The following is a 20038-nucleotide window of genomic DNA, read 5'->3' on the forward strand; positions in this document are numbered from 1 at the left end:
GGAGACTGCTACTCTCTGTCTTCTCCTGTTATTGAGTTCTGCTGGTCCCCTGTTGATCAGACCTGCTATAAATACAGACCCTGGAGGACTCCGAGCCCAGAGAGAGAGCGGTGTAGCTTCTGCTGCTTGTCAACTGTTCTGTTAGCTTGGAATCCAAACTGACATGCTCCGTTTCACCACTAAAACAATAGAACTGAGCATATCAGTTTGCGTTCCAGGCTACTGCTCTTTGTGTGTTGACCTGCTCTCCCTTTGCAAATAGGAAATATAAATGTATATGGAAATATAGCTACAGCCTTGCGTTTAAACATGAGTGTTAATTCCCCAGGAGAATCCTCCAAAACCAAAGCAGAGAAAGCAGGTGCCGTTGCTGCTGTTGCCGTAGGCAGACCTCAAGGTAAAAAATTAATAAACATATTGATTCAAATAAGGGTCTGATTAAGGCTTAGGGTGAAATCAAATCATGTCCCATTTTAATAAAAACAATTAGTTACATGCTCTTACTTGTATAGTACTTGGTTGGAGTCCATTTCTTAGGCACACTATGTAAAGTGGTGCCATTGTGTGGATGTTCTTGAAGGGTGTTAAATGTGTGTGTTGGTGTCAGCTATCAGCAGCGAGGAGGCTCCGGTAGTGACTGGAGAATGGACTGACCGGGCTGTGACGGCCCCTGCCCTTACCATTGTTCCTGACGAGGAGCACTGGACCACTTCTGAGAGCAATCAAGACACCACTGTCTGGGGGCACGAGACAGAAAGTAATGATAGTAGTAATATTTCCCTCGAATATACTGCATATGTACATATTAATCAAATCTTACTTTTTGTTATATGCAGGGAATACAGTATACACAGTATAATTACATTTTTACTGGCAGGAGTTTTCACTGAGGTTTTCTATTGCAATGTTGAGTTATTTGGAGGGTGGACTTATTAGGAGGATCCCTGATAACAGAGATAAAGGCTAAAGACCTGCATCTAGTCTCATTAACCAGACTAACAGTTGGCACTGCAGGTAATGAGCTGACTGTTCTTTGGACTCCTGGTGTAGGATCACCTTTTGGCCTCTAGATGGTATGGTTTACAGTACAGACAAGTATAGTGCCCTACAAAGGCAAAACGCATTAACTATGAATTTGGTCAAATATTTTATCTGTTGTAATGGCCAGGTATATTATTTGATTCATGTGGTATTTAGTTTCCTGACACAAGAACAATCCAGTTAATCAGAATATATAATGGAGTAACAAAAATTGCTCTCTGTCTAGACAGAAAGACAGACTTTGCAGTAAAAACAATTACTTAGTTACTGTGTTTTGCCTTTGTAGAACAGTATAGATATTTAATCAGATTGTATCATTTAAAATACATTTTTAAACTACTAAAGTATTAAAATCATATGGCAATATTAGTTTGCGTATATTGGTGATAGTCCGCCATGAAGCCAAGTCGTTGTGTGTGTTCCTGCAGTGGAACCCCAGCTGCCGTGTCCCAGCCAGCCTGAGCCTCAAGTGGAAGACGAGTGGTCTGGTCTGAGTAAGTAAAACAAACCTTTACACTGGCAATAAAAGTCATTGCAGGGATTAGATCGCATAATGAGTAGTTATACGGGTTGCAAGGTGGCCTGTAGATCAGTGATTCTGCACAGTCCAACTGTATTGTAGTCAGGAGACATCATCTCTGTCTAGCATGTGTTGTAAAGGTTGTGTTTTTGTGAGGTGTTTTAACTTGAGCTTTCCTCCGGATGTGTTTTCAGATGGTGATGGGTCTGCTGCTGCAGCAGACGGATGCTCTGACTGGAATGCCCCAGCGGAGGTGTGGGGGAACTATGAGGAACTCCCTGCTCCAGTAGAGGCTGCCCCCCCTGTTCTCGAGGAGCCCCTGCCAGAGACTGTCAAGGTTAGTCGCCAGTTGTGATAACACTTTTTAGGTACCCGTCACGAGAGGTTTCTAACATCATGGACCTGTTCCTGGTTAAATAAATAACATGCCTTATATTTAAATACTGTCAATATAATCTGGGAAAGTTGAGGAGAGAGAAACCATCTCCAGAGTTAAACAGAACATTTCATGATGAAGAGATGTCAGGGATTTAATTTAAATGTTGCATTTAAAAACCTCTAAATATAACTATGCATATGTGAGGATAGACTGACTAGTAATGTGCACTACATCCTTGGAATATAACTAGTTTGACTGCAGTGCAACAGTAGCTTGTAAAGAGACCATGCTGTATCCTGTACAAGGTTCTGCACAGAGTAATAGTAGTGATTTGGGGATTGCTTCATTTTAAAAGCCTCTGTCAAACAAAACTACACATTTTAAATTTCAAAGCCTCATGTAAAAATAAAAATAAATCTGCTGTTTACTGTACCTTGTCCCCTTGTTATTATTTTGACTTATGTTCAAGTTGGGGAAATGTTGTCAGGTTGTTGATTTAGGTTGAGCAGTCTAGATCTTAAGTATTTGAATTAGTTTTGTACTTTGAATGTTGTTTCACAGCAGGTATCTGATGAAGAGAGAGAACAGGCGGAGCCTGCTGCTGATGGAACTGGTAAATTGAAAAAGAAGAAAAAGAAGAAGAAGAAGCAAGCTGAAGATGATGTAGTTACTGGCCAGGTAACACTGTAGACTAAGCACTTACTGGATTCCTCCTTAAAAACATAATGTTACTATAGTGATTAGTATTATTACACGGGAATAGAGCAACTTAATTTAAACTGTTACCATCACTCGTTAGAACTACATTGCTGAGTCTTTCATTGGGTCATTGTTACCTGTGGCCTTCCTGATTGGCTCATATTTGTTCTGTTTGCCTGTGATTGACAGGAGTCAGAGGAGCGAAGTAAAAAGGTTGCTGAGGCCAAGGTGAAGAAGCAGCCAATCCAGGAGCCTACTGCTCCTGCTGTCAATGTTGCTGTTGTGAAGGTTGGTGACACTGCTCTATAGACCTCAATGGCTGTGTCAAATGGCACCCTATTCCCTAATAGTGTACTACTTTTGACGAGGGCTTGTAAGGACTATAAAGGAAATAAAGTGCAATTTCGTTTAGGGGACCCCTGTTGGTCCAAGAGCACCCCCAGTGAGTGGCAAAGGTTCTTTAGCCTCTTTAATCCCAAGGTTTCTAATTCCTGCAGGCAAGAGTGGAGCAACCAGTTGTGGCTCAGAACACAGCCCCCATCACACAAGTGCCACCCCAACCCGCAGAGACGGAGCCTACTGCCAATCAGAACAGTCTACCTGCTCCAACACATAGTAAGTCTATCAGAACTATGTGAATCACACTGGAGTCTGGTCTAGTGGTAGTGCTGCAGACCCTGGACTACGTATCTCTGCCAGCAGCTGGGGTCCGATCCCTGCATACATGTTACTTCACTTTATACTTTCCTCTATTCTATATCCCCAATCATTTCTTGCTATACTATGATCACAATAGAAACACATTAAAATTAAAGGAGGAATAGCTTTACCTTGCCCTCAAACCATTCAGATCTAGACATATTAGTGGGCTGCTTGGTGTTCCTGGGCAGGGCTGCCATGTTGTGTGATTGACTGGGCCCCTAAGCTGCCTGCATACCACCTTCCTCTGAAGTGTAGCTCTTGATTTCTGGAGGTGTAGGAAGCAGTGAGGCCAGGTTATTACTACCAGATATCCCCTCTCTCCATTCTGTTTGATTGGCTATCCCAGCTAGAGCATCAGTCCTTCTATTTAATGTATCAATCATACGGTTGCAAAATTTCAGTAACTTTCCTTAAATCCTATTTGGAAGATTCTTGGAATATGTTTAGGAATAAGCAGGAAGTCCAGGAAAGTTACAGAAATGTTGCAACCCTAAAAACTCAAGACTATACAGGCAGGGCTGCAGTTCTCGCTCAGTCTCCACTCACACATTTCTACAGCTGCACTGTTTCTCAATCCACTCCTGGAGGACCACACCCCCACGGGGTGCACCTTTTGTGTTTCAACCCAGCTACTATCCAAGCCATTGATTGGATGATTCAGGTGGTAGTACTGCACGAGAACAATAATGTACACTTCCTAGTGATCATTCTGGAATGGATTCTACACACTTCCTGCTTCTAAAGTCTTCGTTTCTGTTTTACAACCTGTCTTGTCTTACAAGGAGTCCCATATTGTATTGTAAGACTATTCTCCCTGTGTGTTTTCACCCATAGAAAAGCCTGAAGAGAGCCAGCCTTCCAAACCAGTGATGAAGAAGAAACGGGCAAGAAGAGAAACATGAGTTGGAGTCATGGACATTATATGCAAAATACTTTGGATAAAAACAGCTGATTATGCAACATATAAATACTTCCCCTTTTAAAAACAGAAATATCAAACTTCTAAGTTCTGACCGGCCAGCTTCATATCCAAAATGCAGACTGGATCTAGATGAACTGTAAAGCTAAATTCTGCGATTCTGATCAATATCGTAGTGTGGGCACACATGAACTGTTTTCCAATTCCAATGAATCTTTCGAACGATCATGTTTGATGATTAGACACCTAGAAAGTGAATAATAAATCCTGATTTAAAAGTGATTGGGATGTTGTGGCTTTGAGATTATTATAGAGGAAGAGTCAGCCGAGTCACGTTACAGGCCTTTATTCTGCAGTCTTTGTTTGCTGTTTATATCGTTAACCATATTGGTGTAGTGACTCCTGCTCAAAAGGTCAAGTCTAACACTATAAGGTTGTGTTCAATAGGGCACATGGTAGCAAACCGGTTTGAAAGGGAAAAACTAAATAAGTGATTACTATCTGACAAGTCCAGGTAGTCCTCCCTGTTTCAGTCAATTTTGTACTGTTTGGTGTCTCATGAACACGACCCAAGGGAATCATGTTTAGCATTTGGATGCAGGTGGTGTTAGTGGTATCTCTACTATTCTGCTGTACATGGAAAAGAGACATACTTTCAGTTACTTGCTGTTATTTTGATGATCAGTGTTGTGCTCAGACTGTAGTTGCTTCTACCATTGATAGCTGTTGTCCTGTCCACCCGTGGTGGATGATTCAAAAGTCCTCAACCTTTTGTAACCTCTTTGTAATGAAAATGCTTCAAGCCATATGTAAAAAAAATAAAAAGGCCCTTTTCTATATTTGATTTGTCTTTTATATTTCTATATTTTTTTCCCTATTAATCAGTTACCCCTTATTTTTCTCGTTTTCTTTTGAGCAACTGATTGGTGTTTAGTCCTGCTGTAGACAGCATAGTTTCAAACTGCTTTAATCAATTATGTATTTGTAATGATGCAGTAATCAGGAATACAATTTGATGCCTTAGTTGGTTGGGTAATGTAGGCATGTGCTCTACCAACCGTTTTAATGTGTTGATTGTGTCCTATGTTGGACCATGTTTATTCTGCACCCTGAATCTTTCTCCACTTGTCTTTCTTCCTCTGGAAATGTAACATGTGAATTGCTTCCATTTTTCCTGATTGGGGATAGTAATGTCTTGGTTGAATTATTTAAATCAATGTGTTTGATACTTGTCCTTAACCTCTGTCTTTATTGTCAGAATGTTCCAAATGCAATAGAATCAAATATGCCCTTTGTGAATTTCTACCATAAAGATCATAAAGTCACTATTATGAAGCGTGAATATTCTTATTCAACATATCTCAATAAACATAGCAGGCAGCTACAGTGTAACTATTTAAATTTCCCGGCGTTGGTGAGGGATGATGGGAACTCGATTCTCGAAACTAGTTACATCACCGGCTCTTGATCCTATCTAGCCCAGGTCACATGCTCCAATGTTAGCTACTTGGCTGAGTTGATCCGTAGAGCCGCGGTGAGGCTTTTATCACGAATTGCGGACGACACCGCGCGTCGGAGAAGAAATTCACGTCGATCTATTTGGATTATTTATCATTAACAGATATATATATCTGTGAAGTGCCTCCTCCTCGGACTGTACAATATGATTTCCCCATGGGACCGATGGCATTCCACCAGATGCTGCCTGTGCTGTCATGTCCGCACAGGCACTGTTATCCTGGGGGTTTGGTATATGGTGAGCATCCACAGTCGCTATTATTCACATACCACTATTTAGATAGGCTCAACAACCAACAAAAACGGTATGTTATTATTTGTAGGACGTTTTTCCATGTTCAATTATGTTTATCAAGCAGAAAGTGGTATAATTGTGATTGGCTGCAAGTGATAACATTTATTTAATGGATTGTTTTGTTAATTATGAATGAACAAGTTTTTCCGCTAAGGTGTCAAAGTAACCTAACACCATTTGGGGGGGGGGGGAACGTTCATTAATTTTTCAGTACACTCAGCCCTTCAGGACAGGTTACAGGTCTTGTGTCAGGTAGAAAGAAGCCTTTAGGCTATGGCAATAGGGCCTAGGCATATGTATAATTATTTTAAAAGTTAAAGCACTATCTCTATCCTTGTGGAGTCTTTCCATCATGTTGACATTAAATTGAATGTCAGCCTACATTGCTGAGTTAGATGGTTCACTCAAATTATACAATTACGGTTTCCTTACCTGGAACACACAGCCAAATAGTTCCTAATTAAGGAATCATATAAAAATGTAATTTGGGTGAACGAGTTATTCCTTTTATAAAGGCTGAGCTATTAATATGTATCTGTATCCTCCTTGTCAGTCAGACTGGTCCTTATGTCTTTGAAATGAGCTGATTAATGCCATCAAATGCTTGTGGAGTCCTTCCTTCGTGTTGTGGTTGAACCTTTCCCTCACGTTGATGTGTATCGTGTTCCTATCTAGTTTGTCAGTCTAAATGTCCTTATGTCTTAATGTCCTTTAGCTGATCAATGCGGTGGTGTTGCTCATCCTCGTCACGGCCCTGGGTGATCCTGACCAGTACCATCTGACCAGCGCTGAGCTGGCTAACGACTTAGATGACATGGATGACGCCAGTAAGTAGCCTACAGCTTTATGTCTGGGATAGATGTGTGTGACGTTGCATAGGCCTGCCCACGCCTCCTTAGTAGCCTGACGGGCCAGTGTGTTTGTGCTCTCGCCAACTCCTCTCAGAGTGTATGTGATGACAATGATGGAAACTACTATGGTGTTACATATCAACGTCAAAACTACTGGCTTTATAAATCACTTTATATAATTGAAAGCAGCCAATAGTCCGTTTTTCTCTCACTTCACAATAAAGCAAATCAAATCTCTGTCCGTGGGCACGCATGTCTAATGTTCAGCTGTGTTGTGTATTTTCACAAACTTGCAAAATCAGCTAGGTCTTGCCCAGGTTGGAAGTGAACTGTAGCAGCATATGCTGGCCAAATTGACATGTCTGCTACTGGCTGTCGGTACAGTAGTGTCTGATTGAAACTGACTGAGTTGACCCAGTTCCGGTCAGATTAAACCATCCTGTGATCCCTTTTGCCGTTGGTCCAGCTGGACCTGCATTAGGCAGGCCATAGAAATATAATTACTAGAACGGCCATCCCTGTTCAAGTCAATGTGCCATGATAGGTGGAACGGCAAATTTCTACGAGGCAGGCAGTGATTCAGTTCAGGCTAGTTTGGAACTAAAGCAGACTGGCTTTTGTTCTGTTCTGTTGGAGCAGACAACTGTGTTCTCTGGGCTGTGAACAGATGGACAGGATTACTGTGACGCTGACAGTTTGTGACATAGTATTTTTGTTTTCTGTGAAATCCACTCAATGTCATGGTATCAAGATCAGGTCACATCTACACAGAGAAAGTTGGGTCATTTTCACATAAACAGTGTCAATCTAAGAATGAGCTGAGTTTATTATAAGTTTATAAATTACTGTGAGATTAAGACAATCACCATCCAAGGACGAAACACCAAGTGATTTTTTTTTTCATCATTTGCTACGGTTTAATTTATTTGAATGCAGACATTGTATACAGTATGATTTCCCTTCTATTCCAGACATGTGTATTGCTTCAGCGGTCTCGTTGCTGATGATACTAATTTCTGGGATGGCGACCTACGGTGCGTATAAGGTAAGCAAAAGTCACGTCAGCTTTCTGCTGTTGCTTGTACTGGTATACTATGTCTGGTCTCGAAAGAATGAATACAGATGAAGACACTAGGAGGATCATCCAAATATAGTTTAAACTTTATTGTCCAAATGTAGTTAAAAAAAACTCCAGTTCAAATCCAGATTTACAGACATGGTCTTGAATGGCATCGTCCCACTAGAGTAAGTTCACCAAAACTCCCACCAGAAACACATTGATTTACGTTTAACGCATCGGTCAGACCGTTTTGTTTGAATCTTTGTTTTTTCAGATAGATATATTAGCCTTTCCTGCCGCTGCAGCTCTTCAGATGCTATTCCCTCATGGCTAACAAACTGTTTTTCTTGTTTCAGCAACATGCTGCTTGGATCATCCCATTCTTCTGCTACCAAGTCTTTGACTGTGCACTGAACACCCTGGTGGCTGTTAGTATTGTGGTCTACCCCAACACCATACAAGATTACCTCCAACAGCTGGTAAGAAGGACTCAAGTCAAACTCTTATTCTAATAAAGTGCCTGACATGACACTCTATTGCCTGTATAATGCACTAGATAGTGCACCGTATAAGGAATTGGGTGCCATTTTGGATGTAGCCACCACACTCTACCCCCAATCTCACTGCAGCTGATTTTGTCTGTCTATCTGGTGTCACCCTCACAGCCTGAGAACTTCCCCTACAAAGAGGACATCATGGCCATGAGCAATGTGTGCCTGGTCTTCATCGTGCTCCTCTTCATCGGATGCATCCTCACCTTCAAGGTAACTGCTACTGAACTGACACACACACACAATTTTCATTACTTACTGTATGAGTGACAAAACAGTGCTTACGCTCTGTGAGAGATGAAAATTGTGCTCGTCTGAGGAAGTTATTCAGGTTATTTTTCTGGCAGAAACCCTTGGGGACAGACAGAGGGTCCTGCAGTGGTTCAAACGTCTGGCAGGAGCCGTTTCACAAGGCTGTTGTTTTCATAACACTATAATGGGAGCCATTGAGGCAGTGCCCTCGTCAGTGTTGCTCTTGGCCCATTCAGGTTAGAAAGCTTTCACATTAGCTCTGATAAACTGTCAGATGATGCCAACTGCCAATGTTCCACCACACTATACAACTCTGTTTTATGGCATTGTAAAAGCCCCTCTAAATGGCCTGCCAGTTATATTAGGCTGCTGCTACAGAGCTCCATAGACCATCCAAAAGTAGGGAAACAGATTGAAAGAGGATGTGGTTTATTTTGATAGACTTCAGTAAGGCTCTGTGTCACCATGTAAAACTGTGGAGATGCCTTACTGAGGCCATCTTAATGCAAACATGCTATAATAATGAGGATGACCACACGTTTCTATTACTTCTGGTCCAATCCAAAAGTAAGGGTTGATACATAGCTCTGCTGTCAGTGAGTGATAATTGTTCTGTATAGATGTTGCTACCTCTACCAGCATATCATCCACAGACGACTGATGATTGTATGTGAGTTTAGCACATTGAGTAATGTACTTTGGAAACACTTACAGAATGTCTATATACCATATGGAGGTCTACAGTTTTTACTTTACGTTGTTGAAGAGCCCGTAAAAGTGACAGAGGTGTGAATTCATTAAAGTTTGTTACGTTACAGCCTTATTGTATAATGTATTAAATAAAAAATGTTCCTCATCAATCTACACACAATACCCCATAATGGCAAAGCAAAACGTTTTTTTTTTTTTAAATGTTTGCACATTTCTCAAAAATAAAAAAACCTTATTTACATAAGTATTCAGACCCTTTGCTATGAGACTCGAAATTGAGCCCAGCTGCATCCTGTTTCCATTGATCATCCTTGAGACGTTTCTACTATTTGATTGGAGTCCACCTGTGGTAAATTCAATTGATTGGACATAACTGTTTATAAAAGGTCTCACAGTTGACAGTGCATGTCAGAGAAAAAACCAAGCCATGAGGTCGAAGGAATTGTCCCCAGAGCTCGGAGACAGGATTGTGTTGAGGCACAGATCTGTGGGATGTGTACCAAAACATTTCTGCAGCATTGAAGGTTCCCAAGAACACAGTGGCCTCCATCACTCTTAATTGGAAGAAGTTTGGAACCACCAAGACACTTCCTAGAGCTGCCCGCCCGGCCAAACTGAGCAATCGGGGGAGAAGGGCTTTGGTCAGGGAGGTGACCAAGAACCCGATGGTCACTCTGACAGAGCTCCAGAGTTTCTCTGTTGAGATTAGAGAACCTTCCAGAAGGAGAACCATCTCTGCTGCACTCCACCAATCAGGCATTTATGGTAGAGTGGCCAGATGGAAACCACTCCTTAGTTAATGGCACATGACAGCACACTTGGAGTTTGCCAAAAGGCAGCTAATGATCTTACTTAAAAATCATACAATATGATTTTCTGGATTTTTGTTTTAGATTCCGTCTCTCACAGTTGAAGTGTACCTATGATAAAAATTACAGACCTCTACATGCTTTGTAAGTAGGAAAACCTGCAAAATCGGCAGTGTATCAAATACTTGTTCTCCCCACTGTATGTGTGTGTGCGCAAAAACCTGCTTTTGTCATTATGGTGTATTGTGTGTAGATTGATGAGGGGGGACACAATTTAATCAATTTTAGAAAATGTGGAAAATGTCTAGGTGTCTGAATACTTTCCAAACGCACTGTGTATATATACAGCTGAGCTCAGTCCTAGTCTGTCTTATAGGAGCCAACTGCTTTACCAGATGATGTTTGGCTGGACAGGACAAATCCCCCAGAAAGCTACCGTGCTGCTCACTGAGCGTGATGATGTCAGGGAACAATGAGAGCTTGTTTTTGTACCACTCTCCTGAATGAGCTGTACTATACCTTTCTGCAATGGACTGGACATTGAGTCTTGTCATTTTCTGAACGAATGAATCCCCTCTGCATTGGGCTGGAGATTGAGTCTTAACGCTTTCTGAATTAATTATACAGTACCCCTTTGGATTAAGATGAATATTGAGCCTTTGAGAGAGTTATTTTGGTTTTCCCTTTGCAGGCATACCTGATAGCGTGTGTGTGGAACTGCTACCGGTATGTGCGTGCAAGAAGCACCACAGAAGTCCTGATATACGTCACTACTAATGACACCACGGTAAGTCCCAGGATACAAGCATCTATTTAAATTGCTGTACAGTACATGAATGACAAGTCCTACATTATGACATGGTGGGTTCGTTTTTGTATTTTATACTAGTCTGCTGTAGTTACTTACAGTGTTATGCAATTTCCTCTGTTCAGTTAGTTGGGTTTGAAGAAACTGACATATACTCCAGACAAACTACCTTTTTGACAGTTATGTTTTTCCACAAATATTGACATTGCTTTTACTCCTACAATAAAGTTTTAATTTCCAACTCGACCAGCAGCTGAGAAATGCACTGTTTCTGTTATTCACTCTAACCCTTTGCTTGCAAAGTTGAAACAATCTAGACATTTACCAGTGCTGTACTATCATAATATATTTCTTTGTATTCATATGATACATCTCATCTACTCTATAATTACCCATCTCTCCCTTCCTCATTCCTCCTCTCCCTCTGCTTTGTGCTTTGCATTCTGGAGAAAGTACAAATCATAAATCTATCATAAAGCATTCATCATATCTCGGTGTGATAGGTCACTGACCAGGTTCATATTATGCGTAGGTTAGGTTCCCCTCAAGACGGTGAGGGAGAGGGCATTCCATCAGTAAAGCCATCATGTCAGAGTAGGAAGGAAGTATAAAGTTGTAGTAAGTTGGGCTGTAGTAAGAGGCTTTGCGTGGATGAGGCTGTAAAAAATTCCACACTGGCAAACTCATTAATATGGCTATAGTACATTGGCCACTTACTCAATGAAAAGCTCTTGGTCTGTCTCTCTCTCTACTGGTATCATATAGCTCAAGCTTGGCCACCTGGCTGCTTATCCGCAGATATTACAACACGTTATCCACTGTTGAACCAGGGGAGGGGAGAAATGCAGCCTGAAAACATGGCGTTAGCGAGGGGAGGATCTGGTTTAGCTATCAGATCATTGCAGCACTGCTCATCCAGCTAGCCTGGGGGAAGAGGATTACTGTGTGATGTCACAATGCAGGTGTAGGAGAGGAGAGTGAGGGGTTGTCAACAGTGTTTGTACCTCAACGATGAGAGTCAGAACAATACCATTATCAGGACTTTTTGTTCCACCAGTAAAATGTGTCACTGCATAATGTTGTAATTGACAAGAGTTTGATATCCAAAAGTGATGAAGTAGGCTTATGTAAATTGGATATTTATTTGTCCCCCCCGAATATAAACCTTAAATTCAAAGCCACTACGAATGGCTCATGATGCTCATGATTTGTTTTGAACATGTAGAGCACAGGTCAGCTACAATGTGGCTTTTTTTGTTCTGACCCCCAAAAGATTTTATCACCAGGAATTCAGCTTAAAATCTGTTCAAGTATTTCCACCCCCCCTACTTTCATTTTTTTTTTACCCGTCCCGCAGTTGGCATTTTACCTACTGCTGGGGATGTCATTGTAAGTAAGAATTTGTACTTAATTGTCTTGCCTATTTAAATAAAACATATATAGTTGCCTACCCTGATGTAGAGGAATGACTTGATGTTTCGGTCTAGAGAAGCTGAGGCCCTTCTGGTGCTCCTTATGTGTAAAACACCTTAGCTATAAAGGGACTGGACGAGACTGCTCTTTTTAACCATTAAAATCATTAGTCAAAAGTGCTAGAAAAACAACCTTCTGCCTGCCATGCTTTCCGTAGGTCTAGGCTTTTCAATTAAGGCTTCAAGTGGGCAGAAAATATTCTGGTAAACCACCAGTCTACTGGAGTGTTCTGATTCCCTACTTCTCTCCTGAAGTGTACACTCACTCACTCCCCTCCTAAACTTAAATGATGTTGATTAAGTGATTTAGAGGGAGTTTCCTACACCAGTCCATTCCTTTTAAATCTATTGTGGGGATTGACTGAGTGTACACTTCATGTATGAAGGTAGACTGCAGCCGCCTGTGTATTACTGGCAGGTTATTATAATCAGAGACACTGCGTTGCCTTCCGACAGGTGGCGTCACTCCTACACGACGCTAAGCCCTCGAACAGAGCAGATGGAGTTGTGCTATCTGATGTCAGACAATAATGGGGATAGCCTACTGTAGATGTGATGTCTTCCACATTTCTGAAAGTCGGTATGTCTGGACTGAGCAGAGCCACCGAGAGGGCGGTTTTCCAGACACACATTGCTTTTTAGTCCAGGACTAGACCTAATCTGTGTCCGGGAAACCACCCCGTGAAGTATAGCTTCAGGATATCAAGCACAATGTTAAATCACTGGTCTGAGATCAGAAAGGTCCACCATGACATGGACGTTATGCCCCTAACCAGTGCCTTACTGATGTGTGTGAGGATGGCATTGGCATACTCTAACCATATTTTACAGTATCCTCTGCCGGTCTTGTCCATTGAAAATGCATTGAATCCGAGATGTTGCCTACAGTATGTCTCTGTCAGTAGGAAAACCAGGATGGGTTACATGCATCTGAGAGAGAGACACACATACACACACACACACATCCCATGATAGCATTTGGTTGGTTCCCCAGAGAGAGTGTCGTAGTCTGAAGAGAGGACATCTGAGACGGAGTTCTACTTTACCTCGTCAAAGACATAGAGGAACTGGCTGACTGAACCTGACTCATGTCAGTCAGATAGGATGTGAATGTGGACTTGCCTTGCTGACTGAACCTGACTCATGTCAGTCAGATAGGATGTGAATGTGGACTTGCCTTGCTGACTGAACCTGACTCATGTCAGTCAGATAGGATGTGAATGTGGACTTGCCTTGCTGACTGAACCTGACTCATGTCAGTCAGATAGGATGTGAATGTGGACTTGCCTTGCTGACTGAACCTGACTCATGTCAGTCAGATAGGATGTAAATGTGGACTTGCCTTGCTGACTGAACCTGACTCATGTCAGTCAGATAGGATGTGAATGTGGACTTGCCTTGCTGACTGAACCTGACTCATGTCAGTCAGATAGGATGTGAATGTGGACTTGCCTTGCTGACTGAACCTGACTCATGTCAGTCAGATAGGATGTGAATGTGGACTTGCCTTGCTGACTGAACCTGACTCATGTCAGTCAGATAGGATGTAAATGTGGACTTGCCTTGCTGACTGAACCTGACTCATGTCAGTCAGATAGGATGTGAATGTGGACTTGCCTTGCTGACTGAACCTGACTCATGTCAGTCAGATAGGATGTAAATGTGGACTTGCCTTGCTGACTGAACCTGACTCATGTCAGTCAGATAGGATGTGAATGTGGACTTGCCTTGCTGACTGAACCTGACTCATGTCAGTCAGATAGGATGTGAATGTGGACTTGCCTTGCTGACTGAACCTGACTCATGTCAGTCAGATAGGATGTGAATGTGGACTTGCCTTGCTGACTGAACCTGACTCATGTCAGTCAGATAGGATGTGAATGTGGACTTGCCTTGCTGACTGAACCTGACTCATGTCAGTCAGATAGAATGTGGACTTGCCTTGCTGACTGAACCTGACTCATGTCAGTCAGATAGGATGTGAATGTGGGCTTGCCTTGCTGACTGAACCTGACTCATGTCAGTCAGATAGGATGTGAATGTGGACTTGCCTTGCTGACTGAACCTGACTCATGTCAGTCAGATAGGATGTCAATGTGGACTTGCCTTGCTGACTGAACCTGACTCATGTCAGTCAGATAGAATGTGGACTTGCCTTGCTGACTGAACCTGACTCATGTCAGTCAGATAGGATGTGAATGTGGACTTGCCTTGCTGACTGAACCTGACTCATGTCAGTCAGATAGGATGTGAATGTGGACTTGCCTTGCTGACTGAACCTGACTCATGTCAGTCAGATAGAATGTGGACTTGCCTTGCTGACTGAACCTGACTCATGTCAGTCAGATAGGATGTGAATGTGGGCTTGCCTTGCTGACTGAACCTGACTCATGTCAGTCAGATAGAATGTGGACTTGCCTTGCTGACTGAACCTGACTCATGTCAGTCAGATAGAATGTGGACTTGCCTTGCTGACTGAACCTGACTCATGTCAGTCAGATAGGATGTGAATGTGGACTTGCCTTGCTGACTGAACCTGACTCATGTCAGTCAGATAGGATGTCAATGTGGACTTGCCTTGCTGACTGAACCTGACTCATGTCAGTCAGATAGAATGTGGACTTGCCTTGCTGACTGAACCTGACTCATGTCAGTCAGATAGAATGTGAATGTGGACTTGCCTTGCTGACTGAACCTGACTCATGTCAGTCAGATAGGATGTGAATGTGGACTTGCCTTGCTGACTGAACCTGACTCATGTCAGTCAGATAGGATGTGAATGTGGACTTGCCTTGCTGACTGAACCTGACTCATGTCAGTCAGATAGGATGTGAATGTGGACTTGCCTTGCTGACTGAACCTGACTCATGTCAGTCAGATAGGATGTGAATGTGGACTTGCCTTGCTGACTGAACCTGACTCATGTCAGTCAGATAGGATGTGAATGTGGACTTGCCTTGCTGACTGAACCTGACTCATGTCAGTCAGATAGGATGTGAATGTGGACTTGCCTTGCTGACTGAACCTGACTCATGTCAGTCAGATAGGATGTAAATGTGGACTTGCCTTGCTGACTGAACCTGACTCATGTCAGTCAGATAGGATGTGAATGTGGACTTGCCTTGCTGACTGAACCTGACTCATGTCAGTCAGATAGGATGTGAATGTGGACTTGCCTTGCTGACTGAACCTGACTCATGTCAGTCAGATAGGATGTGAATGTGGACTTGCCTTGCTGACTGAACCTGACTCATGTCAGTCAGATAGGATGTGAATGTGGACTTGCCTTGCTGACTGAACCTGACTCATGTCAGTCAGATAGGATGTGAATGTGGACTTGCCTTGCTGACTGAACCTGACTCATGTCAGTCAGATAGGATGTGAATGTGGACTTGCCTTGCTGACTGAACCTGACTCATGTCAGTCAGATAGGATGTGAATGTGGACTTGCCTTGCTGACTGAACCTGACTCATGTCAGTCAGATAGAATGTGAATGTGGACTTGCCTTGCTGACTGAACCTGACTCATGTCAGTCAGATAGGATGTGAATGTGGACTTGCCTTGCTGACTGAACCTGACTCATGTCAGTCAGATAGGATGTGAATGTGGACTTGCCTTGCTGACTGAACCTGACTCATGTCAGTCAGATAGGATGTGAATGTGGACTTGCCTTGCTGACTGAACCTGACTCATGTCAGTCAGATAGGATGTGAATGTGGACTTGCCTTGCTGACTGAACCTGACTCATGTCAGTCAGATAGGATGTGAATGTGGACTTGCCTTGCTGACTGAACCTGACTCATGTCAGTCAGATAGGATGTAAATGTGGACTTGCCTTGCTGACTGAACCTGACTCATGTCAGTCAGATAGGATGTAAATGTGGACTTGCCTTGCTGACTGAACCTGACTCATGTCAGTCAGATAGGATGTGAATGTGGACTTGCCTTGCTGACTGATCCTGACTCATGTCAGTCAGATAGGATGTGAATGTGGACTTGCCTTGCTGACTGAACCTGACTCATGTCAGTCAGATAGGATGTGAATGTGGACTTGCCTTGCTGACTGAACCTGACTCATGTCAGTCAGATAGGATGTGAATGTGGACTTGCCTTGCTGACTGAACCTGACTCATGTCAGTCAGATAGGATGTGAATGTGGACTTGCCTTGCTGACTGAACCTGACTCATGTCAGTCAGATAGGATGTGAATGTGGACTTGCCTTGCTGACTGAACCTGACTCATGTCAGTCAGATAGGATGTGAATGTGGACTTGCCTTGCTGACTGAACCTGACTCATGTCAGTCAGATAGGATGTGAATGTGGACTTGCCTTGCTGACTGAACCTGACTCATGTCAGTCAGATAGGATGTGAATGTGGACTTGCCTTGCTGACTGAACCTGACTCATGTCAGTCAGATAGGATGTGAATGTGGACTTGCCTTGCTGACTGAACCTGACTCATGTCAGTCAGATAGGATGTGAATGTGGACTTGCCTTGCTGACTGAACCTGACTCATGTCAGTCAGATAGGATGTGAATGTGGACTTGCCTTGCTGACTGATCCTGACTCATGTCAGTCAGATAGGATGTGAATGTGGACTTGCCTTGCTGACTGAACCTGACTCATGTCAGTCAGATAGGATGTAAATGTGGACTTGCCTTGCTGACTGAGAACCACAGTCACAGCCTCGAATCCAAACTGTTTCACTTCACAGATTTCAGTCTGGACCTGCGCCAATAGACTTGGATCGCTTTCATTTACTGTATGGCCTTCTCTAGATTTGGCCTCTCAATAGACTTGTACCACATTCATTCCTGGCCTGCCTTTCTCCCTCTTTAATCTTCTCTCACCTCTCTATTCTCCCATCCAGACTTTGAAGATCATTACAGATCTGTTTTGAAATCCTCTGTCATCCTCTCTATATATGACCATCGTGTCACTTCCGGGAGCTCACACTATTTTCACTTTATCCTCAAGAGTATATTTGACCAACTGCTGTTTGGAATTAGACCAATACACAGCATATTATATTACTGCTTGTAGTCTTTGCCAGTGACAAAAACCAATATATTCGAAACCATGTCAAACAGTTAAATAGCATTTTGATGTCTGATGTCAGTCACACGTTAGAAGACTCTGGTCTTGATCTCGCTTTATTCTGTATTCCCAGGTACTGTTACCCCCATACGATGACACCATGGCTATTCCATCATCCAAGAACGCTCCTCCCCCCTATGGGGCACCCTACATAGCATGAAGAACCTGGGCCGTTGTTCTGCTGACGGACTGGACCCCCTTGTTACTACAGCAGCCAGACATTCCAACCAGACCTGGGCAACAAATATGTTTTCTTTCCAATACATTATGCATTTTATAGTTGGCATTTGATAACTGTCACACTGGGTGTGTAGTGTTCGCAGTATTTTAATTTAAAAAAACAATTTTTGTAATAATTTGACCCAGACCCCAATACTACTGATTCTTTCCAAAACATTTAACCTACACACATTTACTTACCTGTTACTGTGATACTGTTTAACATTATACTGTTTATTTGGAGTTATTTATTTTCACTGATCTACAGTTGAAACATTGAGCAGGAAAGAGTTCAAATATGAGCGCACTAGTAGTGAGTGTAAGAGCAGATATATTTTTCTTGCTTGTACTAAACTGTACTTCTACATGCTCTCTACTGTCAGTCCTAGTCCAAAGGCCACCCACCAGAAACGTGTTTCCATGGTCTAAGTACACACCCTCAGGGGTGTCCCCTCCTATATTCCCTTTTCACCCACGACTGCGTGGCCAAACACGACTCAAACACCATCATTAAATTTGCTGACGACACAACAGTGGAAGGCTTGATCACCGACAACGATGAGACTGCCCATAGGGAGGAGGTCAGAGAACTGGCAGTGTGGTGCCAGGACAACCACCTCTCACACAATGTGAGCAAGAGAAAGGAGCTGATCGTGGACTACAGCAAAACGTGGGCCAAAGAGGCCCCCATTACCACAGACGGGGCTGTAGTGGAGCGGGTCGAGAGTTTCAAGTTCCTTGGTGTCCACATCACCAACGAACTATCATGGTCCAAACACACCAAGACAGTTGTGAAGAGGGCACGACAAAACCTTTTTCCCCTCAGGAGACTGAAAAGATTTGTCATAGGCCCCCAGATCCTCAAAAGATTCTACAGCTGCACCATCGAGAGGATCCTGACCGGTTGCATCACCGCCTGGTATGGCAACTGCTCAGCATCTGACCGTAAGGCGCTACAGAGGGTAGTGCGAACGGCCCAGAACATCACTGGGGCCAAGCTTCCTGCCATCCAGGACCTATATAATAGGCAGTGTCAGAGGAAAGCCCATAAAATTGTCAGTGACCACAGTCTCCCAAGTTATAGACTGTCTTCTCTGCCACCGAACAGCAAGAGGTACCGGAGCGCCAAGTCTAGGACCAAAAGGCTCCTCAACAGCTTCTACCCCCAAACCATTAGACTGCTGAACAATTTACATTGACCCCCCCCCCGTACACTGTACACTCGCTGTTTGTTTGTTACCTAAGCATAGTCATTTTGCCCCCACCTACATGTACAGATTACCTCAACTAACCTGAACCCCTGCACACTGACTCGGTACCGGTGCCCTTGTATATAGCCTTGTTATTGTTATTCTTATTGTGTCACTTTTTATTATAACTTTTGATTTTAGCCTACTTGATAAATATTTAATTCTTCATGAACTGCACTGTTGCTTAGTAAGTAAGAATTTCATGGTAAAGTCTAGACCTACACAAATCAAATCAGGCACTGCAACCCCCCCAAATGTTTTTTATTATTATTATTATTGCCCATGATTTAGGCTGGTCCCAGAGCTGTATGTGCGTTTTCATGACGATTACAGTCAGAGGACTTGGCTAAAGCACACAGATCTGAAAACAGGCGAATGAGAATTGTATCCTCGACTCAAAATATTTATTTGTTCTGCCCATGATCACTGTTCGTTTTTGGATTGCCTTTACAAACAACATCCTTTCTGATAGGGTGCACTGAGAGAATGTATGAAGTGTTGCTATGCGCGGAAGGATTCCAAAGATTTAAAGCACCTGCCTGTAATCTAACAGAGGATCGAAGAGCAGAAGTCATATCACCAAGTTACTCGTACGTTATAGTTTAGTGTGTGTATAGAAAACTGTCATTATCCTGAATTATTACAACAGGACTGTTGAGATTTCTTTATTTTTAAGGTTGAGTTATATGACTTGTACATTTGATCTTATATCTGTGTTTCGAATAAAGGAAAAACTGTTTGTCTTGTTTTTTTAATTCAGTCAATGTAAGCAGACCAGTCTGCTCTGCCAGATGCAGTTATTGGCAAGCTGTTCCCCAGACGGGGGACGTCCTCTGAGGACTGTCACATTTAACCATCTGCTGCTGCAGCATAAAAAGACAT

The 20038-nt window shown here is 42.8% G+C and overlaps 2 protein-coding genes across 3 annotated transcripts in view; both read left to right on the top strand.

Moving 5' to 3' along the window:
- Positions 1–5099, top strand: part of LOC135520398 (protein LYRIC-like) — an 8386-nt gene extending 3287 nt beyond the window's left edge. Inside the window, exons 5-12 of one of the 2 annotated variants that reach the window (XM_064945944.1) lie at positions 329–397; positions 608–757; positions 1470–1535; positions 1756–1898; positions 2502–2618; positions 2829–2927; positions 3137–3254; positions 4176–5099. In XM_064945944.1, coding sequence (XP_064802016.1) covers positions 329–397; positions 608–757; positions 1470–1535; positions 1756–1898; positions 2502–2618; positions 2829–2927; positions 3137–3254; positions 4176–4243 — 830 coding nt within the window. In that variant the 3' untranslated portion in view covers positions 4244–5099. The remainder of the gene's footprint in view (positions 1–328; positions 398–607; positions 758–1469; positions 1536–1755; positions 1899–2501; positions 2619–2828; positions 2928–3136; positions 3255–4175) is intronic. The other variant, XM_064945945.1, reaches the window with a different exon arrangement.
- A 636-nt stretch (positions 5100–5735) lies between these two features.
- LOC135520399 (lysosomal-associated transmembrane protein 4B-like) lies at positions 5736–19895 on the top strand. Its single transcript, XM_064945946.1, has 7 exons — positions 5736–6016; positions 6789–6900; positions 7896–7969; positions 8341–8463; positions 8650–8748; positions 10999–11094; positions 17761–19895. Exons 1-7 carry the CDS (start codon positions 5924–5926, stop codon positions 17845–17847), a joined length of 684 nt encoding a protein of 227 aa, XP_064802018.1. The 5' UTR covers positions 5736–5923; the 3' UTR covers positions 17848–19895.
- Positions 19896–20038: the final 143 nt, after the last annotated feature.

Source organism: Oncorhynchus masou, chromosome 29 (genome assembly GCF_036934945.1).
Source record: "Oncorhynchus masou masou isolate Uvic2021 chromosome 29, UVic_Omas_1.1, whole genome shotgun sequence".
In the NCBI taxonomy this organism is placed as follows: domain Eukaryota; kingdom Metazoa; phylum Chordata; class Actinopteri; order Salmoniformes; family Salmonidae; genus Oncorhynchus; species Oncorhynchus masou.

What these genes read in the sequence shown, in the direction of transcription:
- LOC135520399 (XM_064945946.1), top strand. Translation starts at nt 5,924, where the DNA reads ATGATTTCCCCATGGGACCGATGGCATTCCACCAGATGCTGCCTGTGC. An exon ending in AGATGACATGGATGACGCCA is followed by an intron (nt 6,901 to 7,895) that starts GTAAGTAGCCTA and finishes CTTCTATTCCAG; the next exon opens with ACATGTGTATTGCTTCAGCG. An exon ending in CGACCTACGGTGCGTATAAG is followed by an intron (nt 7,970 to 8,340) that starts GTAAGCAAAAGT and finishes TTCTTGTTTCAG; the next exon opens with CAACATGCTGCTTGGATCAT.